The 26,830-nt window shown below is 44.5% G+C and overlaps 1 protein-coding gene across 9 annotated transcripts in view; it reads right to left on the bottom strand.

The window, feature by feature from the left end:
- pak1 (p21 protein (Cdc42/Rac)-activated kinase 1) overlaps window positions 1-26,830 on the bottom strand; it is a 213,678-nt gene that overhangs the window by 67,999 nt on the left and 118,849 nt on the right. For 5 of the 9 annotated variants that reach the window (XM_048532347.2, XM_048532346.2, XM_048532348.2 and 2 more), the window contains exon 2: window positions 24,038-24,246. The exons of 2 other annotated variants lie outside the window; for them this stretch is intronic. In XM_048532347.2, coding sequence (XP_048388304.1) covers window positions 24,038-24,224 — 187 coding nt within the window. In that variant the 5' untranslated portion in view covers window positions 24,225-24,246. Of the gene's footprint in view, window positions 1-538; window positions 664-23,746; window positions 23,766-24,037; window positions 24,247-26,830 lie in introns of those variants that run through there. 2 more of the 9 variants (XM_059646824.1, XM_048532351.2) reach the window with 2 other exon arrangements.

Below are 26,830 nucleotides of genomic sequence, written 5' to 3'. Positions count from 1 at the left end.
ACTCCACAGTAGGTGTTTGAGTAAGACTTTGAAAAAAAATTTTGCTCTTTCTCCACAGTCCTGCAATATTTAAGTGTTTATCACGTTCCCTTTCAAAAAGGACGAAATCTGTTTCTATCACCCTTTGAGAAAGTACTTTCCAGATCACAATTAACTGGGGTTCTGAAGGAGGGCCTAGACCCAAAACGTCAACTATCCTGCTCCTCTGATGCTGCCTGGCCTGCTGTGTTCCTCCAGCTCCACACTGTACTCCGAGTCCAGCGTCAGCAGTTCTTGCTATCTTTCTCATTGATGTTTACTCCATTCAGATTCTGTGCTAATTACCTGAAATCAGTGTCTTCCTCATTGTTCCTTTTGCCAGAGACAATAGCTCCTCACTTACACTATTAAAAACCTACTTTATTTTGTACACCTTAAAATCAAGTGTAGTTAAGGGGAACAACTGCAACTTTTCTCATTTCTCCACAAAAACAAAATCTCTCAATTCTAGCAAATTTCCTCAGAGGCCAGACTAAGGCCTTGACAACTTGGCAGATACCTGCAGGTGACCGAAGCGAAGTTACCCAGGCCACTGAAACATTGCTGCAGCAACTCAGACTCCAGCAGCGTAAGGGAGCACAAGTCGACCAGCCTCAATGCCTGCAGCAGGAAATGGAACACAGCTCTCTAAGCAAAAGCATCTTTGGGAGAGAGGGAAGGTTTGGTGGTGGGGGGGGGAATCGTTGTGGGAGCGGCTCTGCTGAAAAACCTACAGATCGACACTGGAAAAACATTCATGGGCTCACTTTTCAACCTGACGTCAGTGGTGACACCGGCTTTGAACTGTAAATGCAGCAAACTGCCAGCATGATAAATACGATCAGAACACTGCAACTGCTGACAAAAAAAAAATGCTCCAACCAGCCTGCATCGACCAGAAATCAGAAATTTTCTTCCTTAAAGCACTATATTAAAACCTGGAAATCTGGAGTACATACACAAACTTTTATTTCCCATCTATGAACTAGGCTCCAGCCTGTACTTCGAGGGCTGTTCTGGTGACCCCTCCTCTGTTCATCAAATTAAGGCACTACGACTTTCTTTGCCTAGAAACCAGATGCTGACTGCAGCACTACAGTGGTCAGATAAGATCCAGCATTCAGACTGCACTTTTCACAACTGGAACAGCGCAAAATTTAACTAATGAAATGCTTTTGAATAACAGTCACTGACTTTAGTTTATAATAATTTTTTCATAAGATGTAGGGGTTACAGCGTGGGCCACATTTTTACACAAGCTGCCCTTGAAAAGGTGATGGTGAGCCACATCCTTAAAGGCTGAGATGGAGTCGGATGTACAGCACAGAAACAGGCCCTTCAGTCCAACTCGTCCACACTGACCAGATATCCTAAATTAATCTAGTCCTATTTGTCTGCATTTTGCCCACATCCCTCTAAACCCTTCCTACGCATATACCCATCCAGGTGCCTTTTAAATGTTGTAACTGTACCAGCCATCACCACTTCCTCCGGCAGCTCATTCCATACACTCCCCACCCTATGCATGAAAAATTTGCCTTTTGTGTCTCTTAAATCTCTCCTCTCTCACCTTAAACTCAAATCCTCTAGGTTTGGACTCCCCTACCCTGGGAAATAGACCTTGGCTATTTACCCTGTCCACGTCCCTCATGGTTTTATAAAAAAAAACTTTAATAAGGTCACCCCTCAGCCTCCGACGCTCTAAGGAAAACCCAGCCTATTCAGCCTGTGACCCCTAGTTAGAACATAGAACATAGAACAGTACAGCACAGAACAGGCCCTTCAGCCCACGATGTTGTGCCGACCATTGATCCTCATGTATGCACCCTCAAATTTCTGTAACCATATGCATGTCCAGCAGTCTCTTAAATGTCCCCAATGACCTTGCTTCCACAACTGCTGCTGGCAACGCATTCCATGCTCTCACAACTCTCTGTGTAAAGAACCTGCCTCTGACATCCCCTCTATACTTTCCTCCAACCAGCTTAAAACTATGACCCCTCGTGTTAGCCTTTTCTGCCCTGGGAAATAGTCTCTCGCTATCAACTCTATCTATGCCTCTCATTATCTTGTATACCTCAATTAGGTCCCCTCTCCTCCTCCTTTTCTCCAATGAAAAAAGTCCGAGCTCAGTCAACCTCTGTTCATAAGCTAAGCCCTCCAGTCCAGGCAGCATCCTGGTAAACTTCCTCTGACCCTCTCCAAAGCATCCACATCTTTCCTATAATAGGGCGATCAGAACTGGATGCAGTATTCCAAGTGCGGTCTAACCAAAGTTTTATAGAGCTGCAACAAGATCTCACCACTCTTATCAATCCCCCTGTTAATGAAAGCCAAAACACCATATGCTTTCTTAACAACCCTGTCCACTTGGGTGGCCATTTTAAGGGATCTATGTATCTGCACACCAAGATCCCTCTGTTCCTCCACACTGCCAAGAATCCTATCCTTAATCCTGTACTCAGCTTTCAAATTCGACCTTCCAAAACGCATCACCTCGCATTTATCCAGGTTGAACTCCATCTGCCACCTCTCAGCCCATCTCTGCATCCTGTCAATGTCCCGCTGCAACCGACAACAGCCCTCTATACTGTCAACGACACCTCCAACCTTCGTGTCGTCTGCAAACTTGCTGACCCATCTTTCAATCCCCTCATCCGAGTCAGTAATAAAAATTACAAACAATCGAGGCCCAAGGACAGAGCCCTGTGGAACACCACTCACCACTGACTTCCAGGCAGAATATTTTCCTTCTACTACCACTCGCTGTCTTTTGTTGGCCAGCCAATTCTGTATCCAGACAGCTAAGTTCCCCTGTATCCCATTCCTCCTGACCTTCTGAATGAGCCTACCATGGGGAACCTTATCAAATGCCTTGCTGAAGTCCTTATACACCACATCCACAGCTCGACCCTCATCAACTTTTCTCGTCACAAAGAATTCAATAAGGTTTGTGAGGCATGACCTGCCCCTCACAAAGCCGTGTTGACTGCACTTAATCAAGCCATGCTCTTCCAGATGGTCATAAATCCTATCCCTCAGAATCCTTTCTAACACCTTGCAGACGACAGACGTGAGACTTACTGGTCTGTAATTGCCGGGGATTTCCCCATTTCCTTTCTTGAAGAGAGGAATTACATTTGCCTCTCTCCAGTCCTCAGGTACGACTCCAGTGGAGAGCGAGGATGCAAAGATCTTCGCAAGTGGCGAAGCAATTGCATTTCTTGTTTCCCAAAGCAGCCGAGGACAAATCTGGTCCAGGCCTGGCGACTTGTCAATCTTAATGTTTGACAAAATTTTCAGCACATCAGCTTCCTCTATCTCTATCCATTCCAGCATGCACACCTGCTCTTCAAAGGTTTCATTCACTACAAAGTTCGTTTCTTTCGTAAAGACAGAAGCAAAAAACTCATTTAGGGCTTCCCCTACCTCCTCAGACTCCACACACAAGTTCCCTATGCTATCCCTGATCGGCCCCTACTCTTTCTTTGACCATTCCCTTATTCCTCATTTAAGTGTAAAATGCCTTTGTGTTCTCCCTAATCCGTTCTGCCAAGCCTTTCTCGTGCCCCCTCCTGGCTCTCCTCAGACCATTTTTGAGCTCCTTCCTCGCCTGCCTGTAATCCTCTAGAGCTGAGCTTGACCCTAGCTTGCTCCACCTTATGTAAGCTACCTTCTTCCTTTTCACAAGAAGCTCCACCGCTCTCATCATCCAAGGTTCCTTTATCTTACCCCTTCTTGCCTGTCTCAGAGGGACATATTTATTCATCACTCGCAACAACTGTTCCTTAAACACAGTCTCCACATGTCTATAGTCCCTTTACCATGGAACAATTGCTCCCAGTCCATACTTCCTAACTCATGTCTAATCGCATCATGGTTTCCTCTTCCCCAATTAAATATCCTCCCATTTTGCCTAATCCTCTCCTTCTCCATAGCTATGTAGAATGTGAGGCAGTTATGGTCACTATCACCAAAATGCTCTCCCACCACAAGATCTGATACCTGCCCCGGCTCGTTTCCGAGCACCAAGTCTAGAATGGCCTCTCCCCTCGTCGGCCTGTCAACGTACTGAGTTAGGAAACCCTCCTGAACACACCTTACAAAAACAGCTCCATCCAAATCTTCTGCTCGAAGGAGGTTCCAATCAATATTGGGAAAGTTAAAGTCACCCATTACAACAACCCTACTACGTCCACACTTTTTTCCAAAATCTGCCGACCTATGCTTTCTTCAATCTCCCTGCTGCTATTGGGGGGCCTGTAGTAAACCCCTAATGAGGTGACTACTCCCTTGCTGTTCCTAATTTCCACCCATACTGACTCAGTAGGCAGATCTTCCTCGACAGTGGAAGCTTCTGTAGCTGTGATACCCTCTCTGATTAGTAGTGCTACACCCCCTCCTCTTTTTCCCCCCTCCCTATTCTTTTTAAATGCTCTCAACCCTGGAACATCCAGCAACCATTCCTGCCCCTGAGAAACCCATGTCTCTGTTATGGCCACAAAACAGTTACTTACATACTTACTCGTGGAAACAGAATGAACTTCTTTAACTTTTCAAAAATTGTTCAGAATTTCAAACACCTCAATACCTGTTCTTTGCTCCCAGGAAAATAAGCCCAATTTCTCTAATCTTCCCTTGTAACTAAAATCCCTCATTTGTGCTATCATTCCAGTAAATCTCCTTTGCCCTTCAGGGTTTTAACATCCTTCCTTAAATAAGGTGCCCAGAACTGAACGCAACACCGTGAATGTGTTCTAACCGGTGAGATCTATAGAGATGTAGCACCACTTGTTCGCTTTTTTACTTTCTGCCTCTATTTAGAAACCCATATTTGTAAACTTCTTGACGATTGTTTCAACTTGCCTGGCCAGTCAGAGAATTATGCACACAAACCCAGAGGTTCCCTCTGCTCCTATATTCCCCTCAAAACTTTAGCACTGAGCCTATATTAGCTGTCCAGGTTTTGACTACTGAAATGCATTATCTCATTTCTCTGCATTGAAATTCATCTGCCAGGTGACTGCCCATTTGGCTAATTTGTCGATGTTCCTCTGAAGTCACTCAGCATCATCCTCACAGTTCACTATTCTCCCTAGCTGAGTAAAAGATGCAAATTTATAGATTTTGCCCTCAACACCCATCTCCAAATCATTCATATTAATCAGAAAAAGCAAGGGTCCCAAAACCAATCCCTGGGGAACACCAATTTCAACTCTTTCCAGTCTGAGAAATGCCCATCTAAACCTATTCTCTGTTCCCTATCTTTTAGCCACCTTCTGATTCATGCTGCCAATAACCTATCGATCCCAAAGATTTCCAATTTGCTCACCAACCTGCCATGCCACACTATCAAAAGTTTTCTGAAAGTCCAAATATACAACATCCAGAACTTGTATCGCCTTGGTCAGAGAACTCAATTAAGTTTGTCAAGACAGGGCTTTTGTCCTTGACAAAGCCATACTGACTGTCTCATATGATGTATTTTCCACTGAGTGTTTGTTTACTTTATCCCATTTATAGCCTCCATCAGATTTCCTCTGCTGCCACTCTGAACAGTAATCTTGAGTTTCCTGGGTTATTCTTTATCCTATTCTCAAATAGCAGTATCATATTCACAATCTGGATTAATGCTGGGGGACTAATCCAGTCTCTACAGAGACAGGGGAAAATTTCTGTCAACAACTCCACAATTTGTTCCCTTGTCTCCCTCAGCAATCTAGCATGCGTCTCATCCAGTCCTGCCAGCCTTTTTAAACAGAGATAATGGGAACTGCAGATGCTGGAGATTCCAAGATAATAAAATGTGAGGCTGGATGAACACAGCAGGCCAAGCAGCATCTCAGGAGCACAAAAGCTGACGTTTCGGGCCTAGACCCTTCATCAGAGAGGGGGATGGGGGGAGGGAACTGGAATAAATAGGGAGAGAGGGGGAGGCGGACCGAAGATGGAGAGTAAAGAAGATAGGTGGAGAGAGTGTAGGTGGGGAGGTAGGGAGGGGATAGGTCAGTCCAGGGAAGACGGACAGGTCAAGGAGGTGGGATGAGGTTAGTAGGTAGCTGGGGGTGCGGCTTGGGGTGGGAGGAAGGGATGGGTGAGAGGAAGAACCGGTTAGGGAGGCAGAGACAGGTTGGACTGGTTTTGGGATGCAGTGGGTGGGGGGGAAGAGCTGGGCTGGTTGTGTGGTGCAGTGGGGGGAGGGGACGAACTGGGCTGGTTGAGGGATGCAGTAGGGGAAGGGGAGATTTTGAAACTGGTGAAGTCCACATTGATACCATATGGCTGCAGGGTTCCCAGGCGGAATATGAGTTGCTGTTCCTGCAACCTTCGGGTGGCATCATTGTGGCAGTGCAGGAGGCCCATGATGGACATGTCATCAAGAGAATGGGAGGGGGAGTGGAAATGATTTGCGACTGGGAGGTGCAGTTGTTTTTTGCGAACTGAGCGGAGGTGTTCTGCAAAGCGGTCCCCAAGACTTTTTAAACACTTCTTTAGCTATCACTATACTGCTGAGCTTCTCAACAGCCACAGTTTCAACTGGGCCATTGTCCCCATTTTCTAAATTTGGTAAAGACAGAAGCAAAGTACTCATTTAGTACCTCTGCCATACGCTTTGCTTCAGTGAGCGGCTTACCCCTGCTTGTTCCTTATGGGCCCCTCTCCATGCTTCACTGATCTTTTATAAGTAAAATGTTCTTCAAACATATATTTGTTTTAGAGTAGCCTAGCCTGCTGCCCTTGCTTCATACCTCCTCTTAGCCTTCCTTATTTCAGCATTAGCCTCTCCCGGATTGGAGATATTCTTCTTCCAGATTTCTATTGGTGTAATTTTTCTGGAATGCATCATATGCTTCCTTTTCTGTCTTTATTTTCTCATCAATATCATTAGTCATCAAAGGTAGTCTAGCATTGGATATCCCATATTTATTTCTCAGAAGTACGTACATAGCATGCACATTCATCTCTCTTTGGAAATTCTCTCATTTTTCATCCACTGTTTTATCCACCAAAATGCATTTTCAATCAGTATGCTCCAGTTCAACTTTTAGATGCCTAAAAGCTGCCCTTTTCTAGTCTGGGATCTTAAATCGTGGACTAATATTTATCCTTGATATTATGACCAGTATTTCCCAAATGTTTCCCCATTCGGACGTTTTCCACTTGGCCTGCCTCACTTCCTTCGACCAGATCCAGCCCAGCTCCCTCTGTGGTTACATCTTTAACAATGAATTGTTAATTTTTGGTTAAGTTATAACTTTGGTGACAAATATCACTTATTTGTAAATAACACAGTGTGAAGCTGAAGGAACTCGGCAGGCCAGGTAGCAGAGGAGCAGGAAAGTTGGCGTTTCAGGTTGGGACCCTTCTTCAGAAAAAAATGGATCACTGACTCCAGGAAGCTCTGGGCTCTGCCCAGGACTTTAAGAAACTACAGAAGGTTGTGTTCACTGCCTAGGCCATCACAGAAGCAAACTTTCCACCCACAGACTCTATTTACACTTCTTGTTGCCATGGGAGGGCTGCAACATCAAACTACTACCCAAAACCACCCCCCCCACCCCCAACTACCCCAGTAATGCTCTCTTCCAACCTCTTCTGTCAGGCAGAAGAGACAGAAGCTTGAACACATGCACCAACAGGTTGAAGAACAGCTTCTTCCTTGCTAATTATTAGACTGCTGAATGGACCTCTCTAATTTCAAATAATGTTGATCTTGCTTTGTGCACCTCCTGTCCAGCCGGTATCTTGCATGATTCGCTCTGACCAAACATGCTAAGATTTGTACGTCCCTGTTTGCTATGATCTGCCTGTATTGCTCGCAAAGCAAAAAAATTTTCACTATACCCAAGTACACGCTACTATTATAAATCAAACCACTGAATTAGAGGGAAAAAAAGTATTACCCACAGCTGTACAATAGACAGGTTTCACTAAACTACTGTAATGACAGTGCTATGTGAAACCAGCTGAAGGGGAGAGAGCCCTAAGCAGGTCGCATCTTGCCCTTCTCACTACTTTATTATTTTTACATCCTCATTGAACTTTCAACTTGAGTCTATAATGTAAATAGTTACTTTAATTTAAAAATCACTTATTCAGTAACTAGCTCTCTGCGCAGGCACCGTATATTATTCAACCAAGAATCTGAAACATTTTGAAGCTCATGGACTCCCGTGGTGGCATTACAATTCCCAATCTACTTTTGGTCAGATGAAAAAACAACTCATAATTCATTGAGGAACGGCAGGTCAGCCAAATCATGGGTCTTCAAAATGATTGTGCCATGTCTGTGATTTTACAGGCACTGGAATCATTTTCCCTAAAGAGGAATAATGGACATATCTCGGCCTATGATCAAAAGGTATAAATTGATAGTCATTTGAAAACCATTTACCCCCAAAGGCAAGAATTATTTTATTATTTTTGAGTCGATGCTGTTACTGAGATTCCTGTGAAATCAGATGACGACTGTGTGAAGTTCTAGCGTTGTGTTGATATGCAATGCGAAAGAAAAAGAAATCACTGAATGAATACAGGTTATGGTTTTTTTCTCCCCCCAGACTCAGGCTGCACTTGCTTTTGAACCATCAGCTTCAGGAGAATGTCATGAAGATCCTTTTCATCAAAGTCATTAGCAAGAGAGCAAATAAAAGATGATAAAACAAGAAAGCGCAAAGATGATACAGCAGCCTGATTCTTCCTTCCGCTATGTCCCATAGCCACACCAAGCTTATGTGGAGCGCACAATGTTTCTGAAAGCCTTCAAACAGATAAGTGGTAATGGCTAAAACGTGCCTGCCAACACCAACACACCAGCTACAAAATGCACTGCAGCAATGCATCAAAGCGAACAGGTAAATGGGGACAACGTGCCCATCTCCAGATCACACCTCATTCTTAATGTGGAAAAATATCTCCATACCTTCCTATTATCACAGAATCAAATTTCCAGAACTACCGAGCCAATGGGGGTATTGGAGAACCTTCATCACGTTCAATACAATGGTCCAAGAAGATAGATCAGCACCATCTTCTAAAGGACAATTAAAGACAGAAATATGAAAGAGTGATACCATATCCAAAAAAATCTGATTTTGTTGCATTTTTATTAAATAAAATCATGTTATTTGATAGACTGTGAGGTGATATATTTTCATAGGAAGAACATGGATAGGCAACAAAAAAAAATTACTAATTTTAAAAGGGACGCAGGAGCAGAGATCTGGGTATATACGTACACAGATCACTAAAGGTGTCAGTAAAAGTGGAGAGAGCCGTTAATAAAGAATATACAGTGTCCTCAGCTTCATAAATAGGGACAAAGAGATGAAGATCAAGGAGGTTATGCTGAACCTGTGTAATATATTTGTTAGGCGTCAGCTGCAGTATTGTGAACAGTTCTGATTGTCCTATTATAGGAAGATGGTGAATGCATTTGAAAGAGTACAGCAGAGAAAGACACAATGATAGGAACAGGGGTGACAAACTTCAATAATGAGGATGGATTTGAGAGGTTGGAACTGTTCTCCTTGGAGACATTAAGGCTAACCAAAGGATCTGGCAGAAATTTTCAAAATTATGATAAATTTGACAGAGTAGATGGGGAGAAACAGTTCAGGTTTGTAAAAGGATCAATAAGGTTACTTCACATTCTTCTAAATTTCGAGGAGTACACGGCCAACCTACTCAACCACACATCATAAAACATCCCTCCACATCCAGGACCAACCTAATGAACTTTCTCGGATTGCCTCCAATGTCAGTATATCTTTCCTTAGATAAGGGAACCAAAACTATGCATAGTATGCCCAACATGGTCTGACCTTGTCAAAGTTTCAACAAGACTTCCCTACTTTCATACTCAATTTCCTTTGAAATAAAGTTCAAAATTGATTTACCCTCAATAATAGCCATTGATCTTGTGTGTCAGCTATTTTGTCATTTGTGCTCAAGGACCCACAATTCCCTCCCCCATTTAAAGTGATTCAATTCTTCTATTCTTCCTGTCAAAGTGCATGACTTCACAATTTTGTGCATTATATTCCACCTGCCAAGTTTTTGCCCATTCACTCAACCTTCTAAACCCCTCTTCAGACCAGTCATCCTCGTGACTTGCCTTCCCACCTAGTTTAATGACATTCACTTCCGTCATCTAAATCACAAATACATATTTTCAATAATTAGGAGCTCAGCACTGATCCCTATGCCACACAAACTAGTTGGTCCCAGTCAATCCTGACAAGAAATATTTAACACAAAGAAAGCCACACAACAGATGCTACAGCTCTTTCCGAATTCAAAGTAATGTGGCTAGGGATTATCCATAAGGAACTGAGGAGAACAGTAGGGTTGCAGCAGACACACACACACAGAGACACACACACAAACACACACACACACACATCACCGCTTACCCTGCCGCATCCTCTAACTATTCCCCCATCATCCTGCTTGTGTCCATACCTCATGGTCTACTTCCAACTTCTAAGTGGACATGCATGCATTGCTAAGGAATTTGATTTCAGAGTGTTTGCATTCAATTCATTTTAGACCTCGATCTCTTCCAAGGCACACCCTTGGCTCATCCTGTGAAAGAGCAATTGTACAGATCAGCCCATGGCCACGCTGATGAATAATACCGCAAACACTGCAAACCATTAGCAAGGACAGCAAGTACCAATATACCACAGTTGGTTAAAAAAACTAGAAATTGTTATTTTAATTAGTCCAAGTCTTTAAAAAACCTGTTTGCAGGGTATTAGCTATGAATCAAGGTATAGTTAATAATTGAAGTACCTAATTGCTATTGAGTCATGCTTTATTCACTGGACAATATTCACTGGCGTTTAGATGTATGGGGCAGGGGGGTGGTGGAATCTCAGAAACCCATAACATTCTTAACAGGATTATACAGGATAAACACTGGAAACATATTCCCAAAGACCAGGGAGTCCAGAATCAGGATCACAGTCTAAAAGGATACAAGGTAGGTCATTTAGGACTGAGAATGAAGAGCAATTTCTTCAAACAGAATGAGCTGAACTCGTGGAAAATCACTGCCATAGATAGTGATTGATGTCAAAACACAATGTTTTTAAGAAAGCATATAGTTCCTCGGGCTAAAGAGATAAAAATGGTTTGGGGGAGAAAGCAGGAACCAGATAATGAGCTAGTTGATTGGCCATTGTTATTTTAAATGGCAAAGCAGGCTTAATTGGCCTCCTCCTCCTACTGTATATGTTTGCCAATGTGTTTCCAAAAAGAGTACATTATAATGTGCAGAGAGCCTAAAAGGCAGTCTTTCACAGCAAACACGTTCTCCAAACAATCCGTAAGTGGTTGCACACATTTGTACATCCAAGCTGGCATTAAATCAGAAATGCCTGTTTATAATCAAGAGTTCCTGTAGGAGAATAAAAATCAACATAGAACATCTGTCACAGCATACCTGATCAATAACATGCTGGAGTTAAACTTAAAACCAGGCTTGGTCACCACACTCCCCCATAAATGTCAAGTTAGTTCTGAAGCTTTAAAGCCTAAGAAGTAATCAGTTACTAATAACTTTCGACTCAAATACACAGAAAAGAGTCACGAAAAATCAGGCATGACAGGAGGTATCAGGATGCTGGACATCTTGGCAAAGCCATTATTGATAGAATACATCAAAAAGGCAGACTTGGTCCAGCATTATCATTTGTCTTCAAAGCATCTCATTTCAGAGACCTGCAAACATACCTCAATTGTCACAGATAGCAGTCTTTGTTTCAAAGTCCTGTGACAAATGGAGATTAATGAACTTACAATTACTCAGCATCATTCATTTCATTGGGGTACCTGAATTTGATCTGCAATTTTCAAGTTGAGGGACTGTTAAGTGTGCCTACTGCACGGCAGTGAGTAGAGAATGACTGGTAAAGAAGACTGACTGTACATTTGACAGCAGGCAACATATTTGGATTATCTCAAATTTATGAAGTTTTGTAGGTGGGAGATCAGTCAAAACAATATGGAAATAACAAGCAAAAATAAAAATTTCTGGAGAAACCCCTGCAAAATGGCAGGAGATAGAAACAGAGTTAACGTTTCGAGTCTAGAGACCCTTCTTCAGAAGGGATTCAAAAGGGACTAGACTCGAAATGATAACTTTTCTCTCCATAGGTGCTGCGGAGGTAGATAGGCTGAGATAGAGCTGGATGGCTGCCTACTTTCTAGCTCTGGGCTATCTTGGCGAGGGAGTGCATATTTGCTAACAAATTCAGCTTAAGGTCAAACATGACTCCAAAATTACAGTCTAATCTGGCCTCAGACAGTGCTCCACAGCCATGGATTTGATTCCCTTTCCCTGACCATAGCTTAGCTGGGGGCCATTAGTACTCTTTTATATTTAATGGGAAGAATGCCTGGCCACCAGGCCCATGACCCACGGCAGAGCACTACACAACAAATGACTGTAAACTTTAACATTTCTTTATTTCTTTATTCTTCTACCTTTGTATTCTAAGTTTTGATTTTTTTTGTGTTTTAAGATGGTGCTGGAGTGCGGCAACAGTATACGACACTTTTCCCACCCACCCCCCCAGCAGTACTTTGTTACAAAATACATGCGACAATAAATGAAATAAAACAAAAATTCCTGCTCATTCCGATATCAAATATGGCAAACCAAAGATGCCACATTTTGATATGCCACAGTGGAGCGAGGCTCGGAGGTTTTCGCTTAGGTTCATATGAGTTACACTGCTCAGCCTAGTTGTGCATACAACAGTGTCCACTCGAACTTCTACCCAGAAGTGGTTTCCAATACTTAAAGGCAACTGGGGCTCACCATCTGCACCCCACGGTTTGGTGACAGGGATTCAGCGGACTCTGTTATTTCTCTACAGTCTCACAACTCAGCAATCCCCTCTCCACAGTCAGCATCACTACCTCAAAAAGGAAGGGGTGCTTGTGAATCCATGCAACCTCTGTGACTCCATGGGGGTCAAGAACAGAGGACCAGAGCTCACTTTTGAAACTCCTTGTCTGTTTACATATAAAAGCTCTTACTATTTGTATCTTCAAACTTTTAACTTTTTCCCAAGTAAACAAACCTTTGCTGCTCTAGAAAAATTTCCCTGTCTTCTGCATACCACTAACCTTCACAGCATTGTCCATCTTTCAATTGGATATCATCCTTGGTTAGTCATTGAAGATGTATCTTGTCTGTCTCAATGAATTATATCTTTAGAGAATTTTTTAAAATATCCTTAATGTCTGCCGAGATTTTTCAACCCTTTTACCCTATTTTCACAGGGCATTTCAGCCAAGTCTGTCTTCGCACCTTTCCGATCCATACTGAAGTCGAAACTATATGCTCAGATTGAAACCTGGCTTGATACACCATAAATTTTATTTTTGCATTTTATTTATTATCAGTCATATTATATATTCACAAGAGGCTGCCAGTGTACACTTATCAAAAGAACATAGGTTACAATACATGAAGAAAAAAACTATTTTACACTACATAATAAGAATTTAAAATGAGCTTACAAATGTCAAAGATTCAAAAGTATTAAATCGCAACAAACACCTTACAGATGTTGTCACTGACGAACTTGTTCAGCACGCACAGTTATACTGCGTTTCTTTCAAGCAAATTTTGCATTCACTGAATTTTATTTTGGCTAATGGCTCTTTTTGAACCTCTTAAACAAAACTACTAACTCATTTGTTCATTAAAGTATTCATTAAACAGTCTTTTAGGATGTTTTCCTCTCCGACACTTTAGAGCCTTTTGTTTTTGAAACTTTTCTCTAACCTACTAGTCACTTCTCCTGCCTTGACTGCTGCTTTATGATCTAAGGCCATTATCTCTCTGAATGCTTTTAGAAGGAAGTCCGGAAATCTGTAAACTCACCAGCATTCTGGATGAGAGATAACAAAGTGTGGAGCTGGATGAACACAGCAGGCCAAGCAGCACCTTAGGAGCACAAAAACTGATGTTTCGGGCCTAGACCCTTCATCAGAAAAGGAGGAGGGGGAAGAGAGTTCTGAAATAAATAGGGAGAGAGGGGGAGGTGGATCAAAGATGGATAGAGGAGAACATAGGTGGAGAGGAGACAGACAAGTTAAAGGGGCGGGGATGGAGCCAGTAGAGGTGAGTGATGGTTGTCTCTTCCTAAAAGGCAACTTGTTTCTGTCTCCCTGTGTTAGATTACCAGCCTGAAACTTTCCCTCTCTATTGTTCTCCTTGCTCTCTCAAAGTACTGAGCTATTCATTTCTGTTACTATTTCCCCAAAACACTTCATTTAAATACATGGGGGAAAGGAATTCCAGACAATCCTGCAGCATTCTCAGCAGTCAGAAATGAAATCATAACCATGTCATCCCCTTCTAACGCACACAATATGGAAATACAAATCAAACATGAAGTGGTTCCCCAGAGGAGCTCGAACAGTTCATCCACTTCACCAACACCTTCCACCCCAATCTTCAGTTCACCTGGGCCATCTCCAGCACATCCCTCACCTTCCTGGACCTCTCAGTCTCCATCTCAGGCAACCAGCTTGTAACTGATGTCCATTTCAAGCCCACCGACTCCCACAGCTACCTAGAATACACCTCCTCCCACCCACCCTCCTGCAAAAATTCCATCCCCTATTCCCAATTCCTCCACCGCATCTGCTCCCACGATGAGGCATTCCACTCCCGCACATCCCAGATGTCCAAGTTCTTCAAGGACCGCAACTTTCCCCCCACAGTGGTCGAGAACGCCCTTGACCGCGTCTCCCGCAACACATCCCTCACACCCCGCCCCCACAACAACCGCAAAAAGAGGATCCCCCTCGTTCTCACACACCACCCCACCAACCTCCGGATACAACGCATCATCCTACGACACTTCCGCCATCTACACTCCGACCCCACCACCCAAGACATTTTTCCATCCCCACCCTTGTCTGCTTTCCGGAAAGACCACTCTCTCCGTGACTCCCTTGTTCGCTCCACACTGCCCTCCAACCCCACCACAGCCGGCACCTTCCCCTGCAACCGCAGGAAATGCTACACTTGCCCCCATACCTCCTCCCTCACCCCTATCCCAAGCCCCAAGATGACTTTCCATATTAAGCAGAGGTTCACCTGCACATCTGCCAATGTGGTATACTGCATCCATTGTACCCGGTGTGGCTTCCTCTACATTGGGGAAACCTAGCGGAGGCTTGGGGACCGCTTTGCAGAACACCTCCGCTCGGTTCGCAATAAACAACTGCACCTCCCAGTTGCAAACCATTTCCACTCCCCCTCCCATTCTTTAGATGGCATGTCCATCATGGGCCTCCTGCAGTGCCACAACGATGCCACCCGAAGGTTGCAGGAACAGCAACTCATATTCCGCTTGGGAACCCTGCAGCCCAATGGTATCAATGTGGACTTCGCCAGCTTCAAAATCTCCCCTTCCCCCACCGCATCCCAAAACCAGCCCAGTTTGTCCCCTCCCCCTGCTGCACCACACAACCAGCCCCATTGCATAGACAATATTTTACTATGAGAACATTAATTAATCCAATCTAATCTCATTGCATATTATCAGATCTAAAATAGCCTGCTCCACGGTTGGTACCGTAACATATTGTTTGAAAAACTTGACAATAGCTGCACTGTCCGAACTCCTCCAACCACCTTTGTTAATTTGAACCTTCTGATCTAAATGAAGCTTAAAATTACTGATGAATATTGGAGTGTCTTTCTTACAAAGATCCTGTTTTTCTTGAATGCATCCTGTATAACAGCGCAGGAATGGTGAAGGGCTCTACAAACAACTGTCACTAGTGCCTTATTTCTTTTACTGTTCCTCATCTCCACCCAATACGACACCTTGATCTTCCAAACCAAGGTAATTTCTCACCAAAGTATTGATCTCATGCTTCCTTGATAGAATGCCCCACCTCCCTTATCTTTGTTTCGCAGAAACACCAAATATCCATGTCACAGACCTGGTCACCTCGTAAAAATATAATTGCTACCACATCACACTCATTTCTTTCTATTTGGGCGATCAGTTCGTCCATCATTATGAATTCTGTAGGCAAACAAAGTGCCTTTAATAGCTTCTTTGCATTAATTTCCTACGCTAAATCTTACCTACATTTTCTCTTTGCCATGAGCTGCTTAATTGGGTGTTAAGTGCTTTGGGATGTCCTTTAATCAAAGATATTACATATTCGCAAGGCTTTCTTTATTCCTTAAGCATACCTTGTGGATTTGCCACTGGAGGATCAGAGTGAACAATCATTTAACCTACAGTTTTTACCATCAGTGCTGCTATTACAGCAGATTCCAGGCCAACCTGTCTTAATCAAAAACAAAAACAGAAGTGCATGGAAAACTCAGCAGATCTAGCTTGTAGGAGCAAGGGAAATGTCAAGCATCACAAAAATAGAATGTTCAATTAAAAGGCTGAAGCAACGTGTAAAGATACTTATCATCCATGCTCTGCCCATAAGCAGGTCTTTGGCTCATAGGAGTCTTTCCATATCTCTATACCTTCTATCATTATTTTTATTTGCCGTAACCTCCTTCAATTTTCAAGTCAACCAATATTGATACCCTCTCTGTACCTTGAACACTTCAATCTATAACATTTCTAACAAGTTCATTTCCTCTTAAACTATCACCCTTTTAGGCTCTTGCCTTTTTCCTATTTGTGTTCAACAAATTTCTTAGTTCATTCATCCACTTCAATACTTCATTTGTTACTTCTAATCGGCAAGTCTTCTTATTGTCCTCCAAACACACATTTCAAACATATTTAATGAGTTGGTCTCCTTCTGTAAGATCCACATCTCAAATTAATATACAAAAACAACACTCCAAATCAATTAGCCTCATTGAGTCATTCATTCAGGACTATGCTTGGCAACATCTTTTCACCAAATTTGGCCTTTCCTATTGCTATCCTCATTATTTCTTTTTTGCATCTTATATCTGCAGATAATTCTTCCTCTACATCTGAATTCCTGAATGTGTTCCAGTCCCTTTCCTTCTGTGAATAATTCTTGCTGATTTTGGGATAAAACATTGATAAAACTAACGTTCACACTTGCTGTTACCAAACCATCCGCTGGCTCTTCAAATCCTTTAGTGATTAATACAAGTGCTCGATCTTCTACAAATCTAACTGATGTTATCATTTGCCTCCAATCTTAACACTGAATGCCGAGTCTTCAAACATTTCTTTCATCATTGATTCTGCACAGCCATTGAAGAGACTAGTCATCAACAAATCCTCTTCCAATTGTGCAGGCATTCCAACTCCCAATCAGCTACTCTCACTGCTGCTGTCAGGCCCACATACAGATTTCTTAGGAGTCATCTTTGTCTCCAGTCTAGATCAATGCAGTCCACCATAGTGAAATATTTTCCAAAGTCAGCCAAATAAACACACAATTTCTGACCAACTTTAAACTGCATTTACTTGTTTATCTGATAACATTGTTTGAATCTCAGGCAGGAGGAGGGACAAGAAAAGCAACTGGTAATATCTTGCATAGTGTACCTTCTCACCCAATCTCTGCTAGAACCTCAAAACAGCCTTTGATGCATGGGAAATCAGATTTTGTTTTGAAAATCAGAACATCAGAATGCCTTTTCCTTCTTTCTCAGAGTAGTTATTATTGCCTGCAAGTCTTCTGGCCATTATCCTTATATGTAAATAAGTGTTGGTAATATTTGACATAATACCATTCCTCGCTTCAGTTCTCCCACTTTGCCAAACAAGCTGACATCACTATGGCAAAAGGTATGGATTTCACAATCAAGCCTGGTACCCCGGGCTAGAAATGATGGGAATGACGGCAACAGTGAGGAAGAGCTCCTGCCGCCACTATTTGCTATTCAACTTTCCCCTATATGAGTATACACACTAAATCCATTTGAGAACCTATTAGATTCTTTTAATAGCATTTTGGAATGGAAAAGCAAAAATCACAGTTATCTGTGTGAAAATTAGCTCACATTAATTGCAGATACTGAGGAAAGCAAGTTGGAGAGTCTTACAAAGTCATTAAAATCTGGTATTTTTAAAAAATTGAAGATTTTCTCTCACCAATTTCATATCACACCTCTCATTTCAGAGCAGAACAGTCATTAACAGTTACTTCTTGCATTTGTGCTTAAGGACAGCTGTGGGTAACTTGCAAGGATTTGGAGAAAATTTCAATTTACAGATTTACATTACTGTCTTCACACAAGACGGTGGAGGAAAGTTTCAGAAGATTACCTGGTGGCAAGAGAAATCTTGATCTTTACTGCTGTTATCATTGGTTCTATTTTGCCCATAACAAGTTCCCTTACTCAAGCAAAACTCAAGTTCCATTTTTAAGGACTGCGAGGCAACAATCGTCACATGTTCCAAATATAGCTTCTCCTTTACATCCCTGTTACTGACTGATTCACAAGCGAGAAACAAGCTTGTTCTTAACAGCCCGTTCTTGGTGGGTGAGAAGAACAGCTTGAGAACACAGTCTAAAACACCACGTAGAATCTAACAACATCTTGAGCCATCCAACATCTCTCCTGCTCTCAATTATTCAGTGGAGAAGCAGGAAGGTTGATTAAACTGAACAAACCAACAATTTTCTGGCTCACAAGCAGATAATTCGACTAAACAGTTCTTGAAAGTAAGGGTTTATTTCACTGCTGATGTCCTGGGTTCACATTCAGTTCAGACTCGGATAAAACATTCTTTCTGCTGGCTACAAAATGAATCATATGCAACGTACTGTGCTGAACGTGTTGAAACCATATCACAAGCAGGCAAGCACTTGGACTGTATTTAATTTTAAATGTGGATTATTGCTATCACTGTGGATGCTAAAGCCAAATATGCCAATTATAAAGAGTTGGTGGGTGGCATTAAGTACCCTGGAGGTCATGTAAAGGGCACAGCAATATAATGCTATGTATATTTTAGTCATATTTTAATAGTTTGCCTTTCTTTTCCTACTGCTACTCTATGCTCCACATGAGCCTGTACGCGGAATCTATGACAGCTGCTTCTCCAAGCACCATTACCGGGATCAACAGGAAACTTCCTGTTTCAAACAGCCAAAAATTTCAAGAGTCTTCCAGTTCAAAGGCAATTTAGCTTTTTTTAAAATATAGTTTTGTTGCAAGGTAGGAAGCATAGCAGCCAGCTAGGCACGCAGCAAGTTCCTGCAAACAGGACTACATTAGTGAGAAAGAAATCTGCTTTCTTTTGTGATATTGATCAAGGATATGTATCGGCCAGCACTCTGCAGATGACTCATCTGCTCGTCATCCAAATAGTGCCTTGGAATCTCTTCCACTTGCATAAACTAACACCCCATCTGCTTGCTTAAGGAGTCATCCAAGAAGACAGCACCTGACAGTCCAGCTCTCCCTCAGTACCACACCAGCACATCCACTTTGATTTTCATTCGCAGGTAGGAACAGCAGATGTCCAATCAGGCAGTGAATACCTGAATAAGGGTGCTTAGACAGAAGCATTAGTAATTAATATGTTACTTAGGGATTTTTATATGACAGGGTGATCAAAGAAAAATCTTATTTTTGGCCAACAAGCAAGATGCCATCAACATTAAGGGCGAAGCTCTACATGGCAAGTGACTATGAGAAAGTGTGTGCCCAAAATCTAGTGTCAGCAGAGAGATAGACAGATCTTTCTGAAGAAGGGTCCCGACCCAAAATGGCAGCTTTCCTGTTCCTCTGAAGCTGCCTGGCCTACTGTGTTCCTCCAGTTCCACACTCTGTTATCTGACTCCAGCATCAGCAGCTCTTACTATCTCAGCAGAGGGACAGGTGTACATGGGTCACCGGACCCGAAACGTTAACTCTGACTTCTTCCCCCCGCACTCCCCATACCCACGCGCCCCCACGCCCCCTCACCCCACCCCACCCCCCACGCCCACCGCCACAGACGCTGCCAGACCTTCCAGTACCTTCTGTTTTTGTTCCAGGTGTACAATGTAGTTCTCATCTGGAACGATACTCAGTCATGTTCAGATGGGCCCAAAACTTGGGTCTGCTGCTGTGCAGTGATCAGGGTAGCATAGTGCCCCTTACAGCATCTCATGCAGGCTCAGTGAACCAATGAACAAAAAAAAAGCTCAGGCTCCAACATACACAGTCACTTGACAAAAAAGATTTCAGCATGTATCTTGGACTTCTTTTCTATTCATTTCTCCAAACCTCCTCTCTGTCCCCTCTGATAACAGTACAACTTTAGTTAAGTAACTAAATTCCACTCTGGAGGAGAAAAACACGTGGAAAAATAGAATGATGTGCAAAAAACAGCAACACCTAAGCTTAACTCAAAAGCTGTAAACTGTTTTCTTGGGACCTTGTGTAAAGCCTTCCAAAAGCTTGTAGTATCCTTTGGAGGCACATTTTAAGGTAATAATAATCTAGATTGGGGGAAAATAAACTCCATTTTTAGATATCAGTACATAGAAGCATTTCAAGGAAATATGGATCAAGGCTTCACGTACCCCAGAACACCTGGTGGAAGTAGAGATGAGGAATTGAAGTCTAAACACCAACAAAAATGACACAGTCCCTTTCTGAAATGCTAATCTCTTTCCCATCTGGTACTGCCTGATCTACAGCATATTTCCATCCATTCTTATCCAGTTGTTTCAGCTTTCTTCCATGCACCCAACCCTGCATTCCCAATTTCTCCCTCTATCTCAAAGACCAGTTTATAAACTGACATGTTAAATGAAATGTATGCATTTGCCTGTCCAGGTTACATAGCACTGAGAACCCCAGCTGATAATTGTGAAGAATGCAAAACTATAATTTTCAACCCATGCTGCAGCAAATTACGGAATAACTGTGCCCCTTATCTTCTTGTACTTCTTAAAAGTGATCTGGGCTTGGAAGAGAAAGACAATTGAGATACAAAAGAAACAAGGAATTTCTGGTGCAAAGTTCATTTTTCTGCATTGATCCACTGCAGAATCTGTATCCAATCTCAAATCAATCCTTAATAAAAACCAAAAAAGATTGCAGATGTTGTAAATCATAAACAAAAAAGACAGAAGTTGCTAACCTCTGTGGGGTCACCAGACTCGAAACGTTAACTCTGATTTCCTCTTCACAGATGCTGCCAGACCTGCTAAGCTTTTCCAACAACTTCTGTTTTCGTACAAATCAATGCATACCTTGCAAAAGTGTCTTAGCGACTAGTTGTAAAAGATGCACAACTTATCATGAATATTAAATCATAAAAATGATATTACTGCCTGAGAAAATGTCTACACAGCACAATGCCAATTAATTAGCTAGCAATCACGCTGATCAAAAAATCCTATCCCATTTGGATGACTTCCAATGTTGACTCAAATATAACATTATCTTCACTGATGATGAGGAAGAGTAATGAAATGGTATAATTGCCTTTGAATTTTGGTGTGTTAGGAACATTAGGAATGTGGAGCTGAACAAAGAAAATCGCTTTTTAGTCTCATGAACTATGCAGAGACAGTTCCAAGAACATGAAAATTGGGAAAACTTCCAATACTCCATTGAGCCTGCTATCCTGTCACTTTATCTACATGTGAAAAGTCCTTGACACAGATCCAGTTCCCTCAGAGCCAGCTCTCAGGTGAACAGGATACCTGACACTCCTGTTTATATCTGTCAGCCAGGGCTCCCTGATTGAACCAGATTAACAGCTCCAATCAGGGAACTCATTCTACATGGTCCACCTGGCTGACCTTGTTATAATCAGTACAATGTACACACTGATAATATCAATGAGAAAAAAATCTATTAACCTTTGAAGTTGAGCCCATTGCTACTGGTTATTTAGCTTTTACACATTACAACCAAAGTGGGCACAAGGTTAGGGTGCATTAAAGTTGAAAACAGAAGAAGACTCAAACTAATTCAACTCATTGTTAGATGAATCAATGCTCATGTGCCTTATAAAGATGGAAAAAATGTTTGAAGGCTTGAAAAACACCTGAAGAGGACACAAAGGGGATCATGAGCATGTTTGGAGCTTAGACAGGAGATAAAAGTTTAGAAAAACAATGGCTGCAGCAGTAGTAATTGACAAAATAAATTCAGAACAATTTCAAACAGAATTACAAGAAACAAAGAGTTTTTTTCATGGGCAAGTGGCAATTAATATACACTATGAATCAAGAAATTAGCTTTGCTCTTTGCACCATCAAGTTGTGATGTCTCATGGTTAATGGCTTGATCTGTAATGACAAAAAAACCTTATACTTTTGTTCCCATTCTGGTGTTATGCAAGTCTCCAGAGAGAGTAAAAATGGATTCAATGCTGTTACAATCACTTCCTAAAACAAAAATGCTTATTCTGCTAAAAGCTTTTTTTTAAAAATTAAATGCCCTATTCAAATTTTCTCCACTCCTTTCTGAGAGCTGGCATAAAGCTTTGGTTGTATAGCAAGGTGAAGGTGGATGGATAAGAAAATATTTTCAATCTCAAAAGCAGGTCACAAGTTTTACACCTTTTCAATCAAAAAGTTTCAGAAGCAAGCTACTCCTAATTGGTATCAAAAATTGTGGAACATAAACAAAAAATGTTTATATATTTATTTTCTCTTTCACTATCCTCGAGTCTCCCTCTCTCGGGGTGTGGGGCTGGATGTGGCTAGGGATATGGTCCCCAGGTGGGACTGGTCTTCCACTATGTTCTAACAGCAAGGACTTCAGAAACTGCAGAGGATTTTTTTTCGAAATCTGTTCTTTGTGCTTCAGATAGGATGTGCAGTCTCTACAGCAAGGACTGTTGTCATGAGTGTTTTAACAGCTTTAAACAGGGACTTAACGTCTTCTGCAGGATTTTCCCCATTCACAGTGGGATCCAGATCCCCAAGTATCGATCGTTTACTCAACTGGGGATAAACCAACCAGTTGCAGTTCTATACGACTTGGTGACCACCACGCATACTTGCCAATAGATGATTGGCTATTAAATTGATGAAAACATTAATCCACTTACTGCGCAACCAATTTGCTAAAACACAGAATACTGAAAAATGCACACCAATACCCAACCTATGATAAGGTGTTTGAAGGAAATAATGTGTTGAAAGATTCTGAAAATTTGAGACAATTGGAGTTTGCTCATTTTTTAAAAAATGACAGCAGCGAAAAATCTTAAGATCACTCCAGCAACAGCGTTAAGTGGTCTAATAAGCTATTCAGCATTAGTTAGAAGTGGGGGGGGGGGTGGTGGGAGAGAGAGAGAGGGTGGGGGGTGGGGTTGTTGACTGAGGGTCACAGTGACAACATTCTTATTCTCCATAAAACTGGGTTTGTGGTACTTAATCTGAATGAAACCAGCACAGTTGCATACACTGCGTTTGTATTCTCTTGTATATTAAAGTTTGGGGCAGCAATCCAATCAAGTTGCTCAAAGTATTAAAAGGATTCAACAGGCTAGACAAACAACTTTCACTGTACTAGTAAAAAACAGAAAGCCAACCTTAAAATGATGACAAGGGTTTTTCTAGAGGAAATCACTTCAACTCTTTGTCCCACCAAGGACAATGAAAATGTGGAATCACCTATTGAAGGTTTTGGACACTAGTGATCAACTTGTGCTTTCAGGACTGGAGATGAAAGGAGTTTGTTGAGTAAAGATTTGAAGAAAGGTGAGTTAATGGAATCAAGGTGCTTGGACAGTCACAATCAAATTGAACACAACTCCACCTAACTTACCCGCACTCCTTGTAGCCCAAATCTCAGAGCCTTCACCCACAGCATATAAAGGTCTCCAAATTATTGCTGGAATTGGAGCAACCAGGAGTGGAGGAATGGCCTACTCTTGTTCATAAAGAAGAAAATGATTTAGATACAGTTTTACTTGTGTCACTACTCGTGTGCCACAACAAACTCATTATAATGAACCAGAAAATTCAACGAGCTGGGAACAAAAACTCAAGCTGAGTTGTCACAAGATACAACATAAACAAAGATGTTCAGGAAAGTAAATAAAGAGAACTTAGTTACTTTTGTCTCCTGCTCCAGGGAAGAACCTGAGCCTGTCCTTCCGTTTCTTTTCTTCAGGAGCCAAGGGAAGCGGTTTGGAGCCATGGTTTAGGTTCCCAGGGTCTTTGCTGCCCCCACCAATCATGGTGCTGGTGTTCCTCATGGGCGGAGCTGGAGGCTTGTCTTCCACTTCACCATTATCTGACATCTTCAGTCACCACTACCTATCACTGTGAACACAAAGACAGCAAGGTTGGAGAGTTATGAATGCTTTTCTTCCCTAAATGAAGACCGTTGGGGGCATGACAGTGAAGGGGGGGGCGGAAACAGAGACAGAGAGCGCGCGCGGGCAAGCGCGAGAGGCAGAGAGCGCGCGCGGGCAAGCGCGAGAGGCAGAGAGCGCGCGCGGGCAAGCGCGAGAGGCAGAGAGCGCGCGCGGGCAAGCGCGAGAGGCAGAGAGCGCGCGCGGGCAAGCGCGAGAGGCAGAGAGCGCGCGCGGGCAAGCGCGAGAGGCAGAGAGCGCGCGCGGGCAAGCGCGAGAGGCAGAGAGCGCGCGCGGGCAAGCGCGAGAGGCAGAGAGCGCGCGCGGGCAAGCGCGAGAGGCAGAGAGCGCGCGCGGGCAAGCGCGAGAGGCAGAGAGCGCGCGCGGGCAAGCGCGAGAGGCAGAGAGCGCGCGCGGGCAAGCGCGAGAGGCAGAGAGCGCGCGCGGGCAAGCGCGAGAGGCAGAGAGCGCGCGCGGGCAAGCGCGAGAGACAGAGAGCGAGGAGAGCGTGCGCGCGAGAGACAGAGAGCGAGCGTGAGAGACAGAGCGCGACAGAGAGCGCGACAGAGAGCGCGACAGAGAGCGCGACAGAGAGCGCGACAGAGAGCGCGACAGAGAGCGCGACAGAGAGCGCGACAGAGAGCGCGACAGAGAGCGCGACAGAGAGCGCGAGAGCGAGCGCGAGAGCGAGCGCGAGAGCGAGCGCGAGAGCGAGCGCGAGAGCGAGCGCGAGAGCGAGCGCGAGAGACAGAGAGAGCGAGCGCGAGAGACAGAGAGAGCGAGCGCGAGAGACAGAGAGAGCGAGCGCGAGAGACAGAGAGAGCGAGCGCGAGAGACAGAGAGAGCGAGCGAGCAAGGAAGAGCGAGTGCGCGCGCGAGAGAGTGCGAGAGCGAGCGCGAGAGACACAGAGAGAGAGAGAGCGAGCGCGAGAGACAGAGAGCGAGGAGAGCGTGCGCGCGAGAGACAGAGAGCGAGCGCGAGAGACAGAGAGTGAGCACGCGCGCGCGAGAGACAGAGCGCGACAGAGAGCGCGACAGAGAGCGCGACAGAGAGCGCGACAGAGAGCGCGACAGAGAGCGCGACAGAGAGCGCGACAGAGAGCGCGACAGAGAGCGCGACAGAGAGCGCGACAGAGAGCGCGACAGAGAGCGCGACAGAGAGCGCGACAGAGAGCGCGACAGAGAGCGCGACAGAGAGCGCGACAGAGAGCGCGACAGAGAGCGCGACAGAGAGCGCGACAGAGAGCGCGACAGAGAGCGCGACAGAGAGCGCGACAGAGAGCGCGACAGAGAGCGCGAGAGCGAGCGAGACAGAGAGAGCGAGAGCGAGCGAGACAGAGAGAGCGAGCGCGAGAGACAGAGAGAGCGAGCGCGAGAGACAGAGAGAGCGAGCGCGAGAGACAGAGAGAGCGAGCGAGCAAGGAAGAGCGAGTGCGCGCGCGAGAGAGTGCGAGAGCGAGCGCGAGAGACACAGAGAGAGAGAGAGCGAGCGCGAGAGACAGAGAGAGAGCGAGCGAGCGCGAGAGACAGAGAGAGAGAGAGCGAGCGCGACAGAGAGAGAGCGAGCGCGACAGAGAGAGAGCGAGCGCGACAGAGAGAGAGCGAGCGCGACAGAGAGCGAGAGCGCGCGACAGAGAGCGAGAGCGCGCGACAGAGAGCGAGAGCGCGCGACAGAGAGCGAGAGCGCGCGACAGAGAGCGAGAGAGCGCGACAGAGAGCGAGCGCGAGAGCGAGCGCGAGAGCGAGCGCGAGAGCGAGCGCGAGAGCGAGAGCGAGCGCGACAGAGAGCGCGACAGAGAGCGCGACAGAGAGCGCGACAGAGAGCGCGACAGAGAGCGCGACAGAGAGCGCGACAGAGAGCGCGACAGAGAGCGCGACAGAGAGCGCGACAGAGAGCGCGACAGACAGAGAGAGCGAGCGACAGAAACAGAGAGCGAGCGAGCAAGGAAGAGCGAGTGCGCGCGAGAGAGAGTGCGAGACCGAGCGCGAGCGCGAGAGGCAGAGAGAGAGAGAGAGCGAGCGCGAGAGACAGACAGAGCGAGCAAGAGCGAGTGCGCGCGAGAGCGAGCAAGAGCGAGTGCGCGCGAGAGCGAGCGCGAGAGACAGGGAGAGAGAGAGCGAGCGAGCGCGAGAGACAGAGAGAGAGCGAGCGAGAGACAGAGAGAGAGCGAGCGAGAGACAGAGAGAGAGCGAGCGAGAGACAGAGAGAGAGCGCGAGTGCGAGAGACAGAGAGAGAGCGCGAGTGCGCGCCAGAGTGCGAGAGCGCGCGAGAGCGAGAGCAAGTGAGCGCGGGAGACAGAGAGAGAGAGCGCGAGAGAGAGAGAGCGAGCGAGAGCGCGCGAGAGAGAGCGAGAGAGAGCGAGAGAGAGCGAGAGCGAGCGAGAGCGAGCGAGCGAGAGCGAGAGAGAGCGAGCGAGAGCGAGCGAGAGAGAGCGAGAGAGAGCGAGAGAGAGCGAGAGAGAGCGAGAGAGAGCGCGAGAGCGAGCGAGAGCGAGCGAGAGAGAGCGCGAGAGAGAGCGCGAGAGAGAGCGCGAGAGACAGAGCGAGAGAG

Source organism: Stegostoma tigrinum, chromosome 6 (assembly GCF_030684315.1).
Source record: "Stegostoma tigrinum isolate sSteTig4 chromosome 6, sSteTig4.hap1, whole genome shotgun sequence".
Classification (NCBI taxonomy): Eukaryota; Metazoa; Chordata; class Chondrichthyes; order Orectolobiformes; family Stegostomatidae; genus Stegostoma; species Stegostoma tigrinum.
This window is presented reverse-complemented; position numbering and strand designations above follow the sequence as displayed.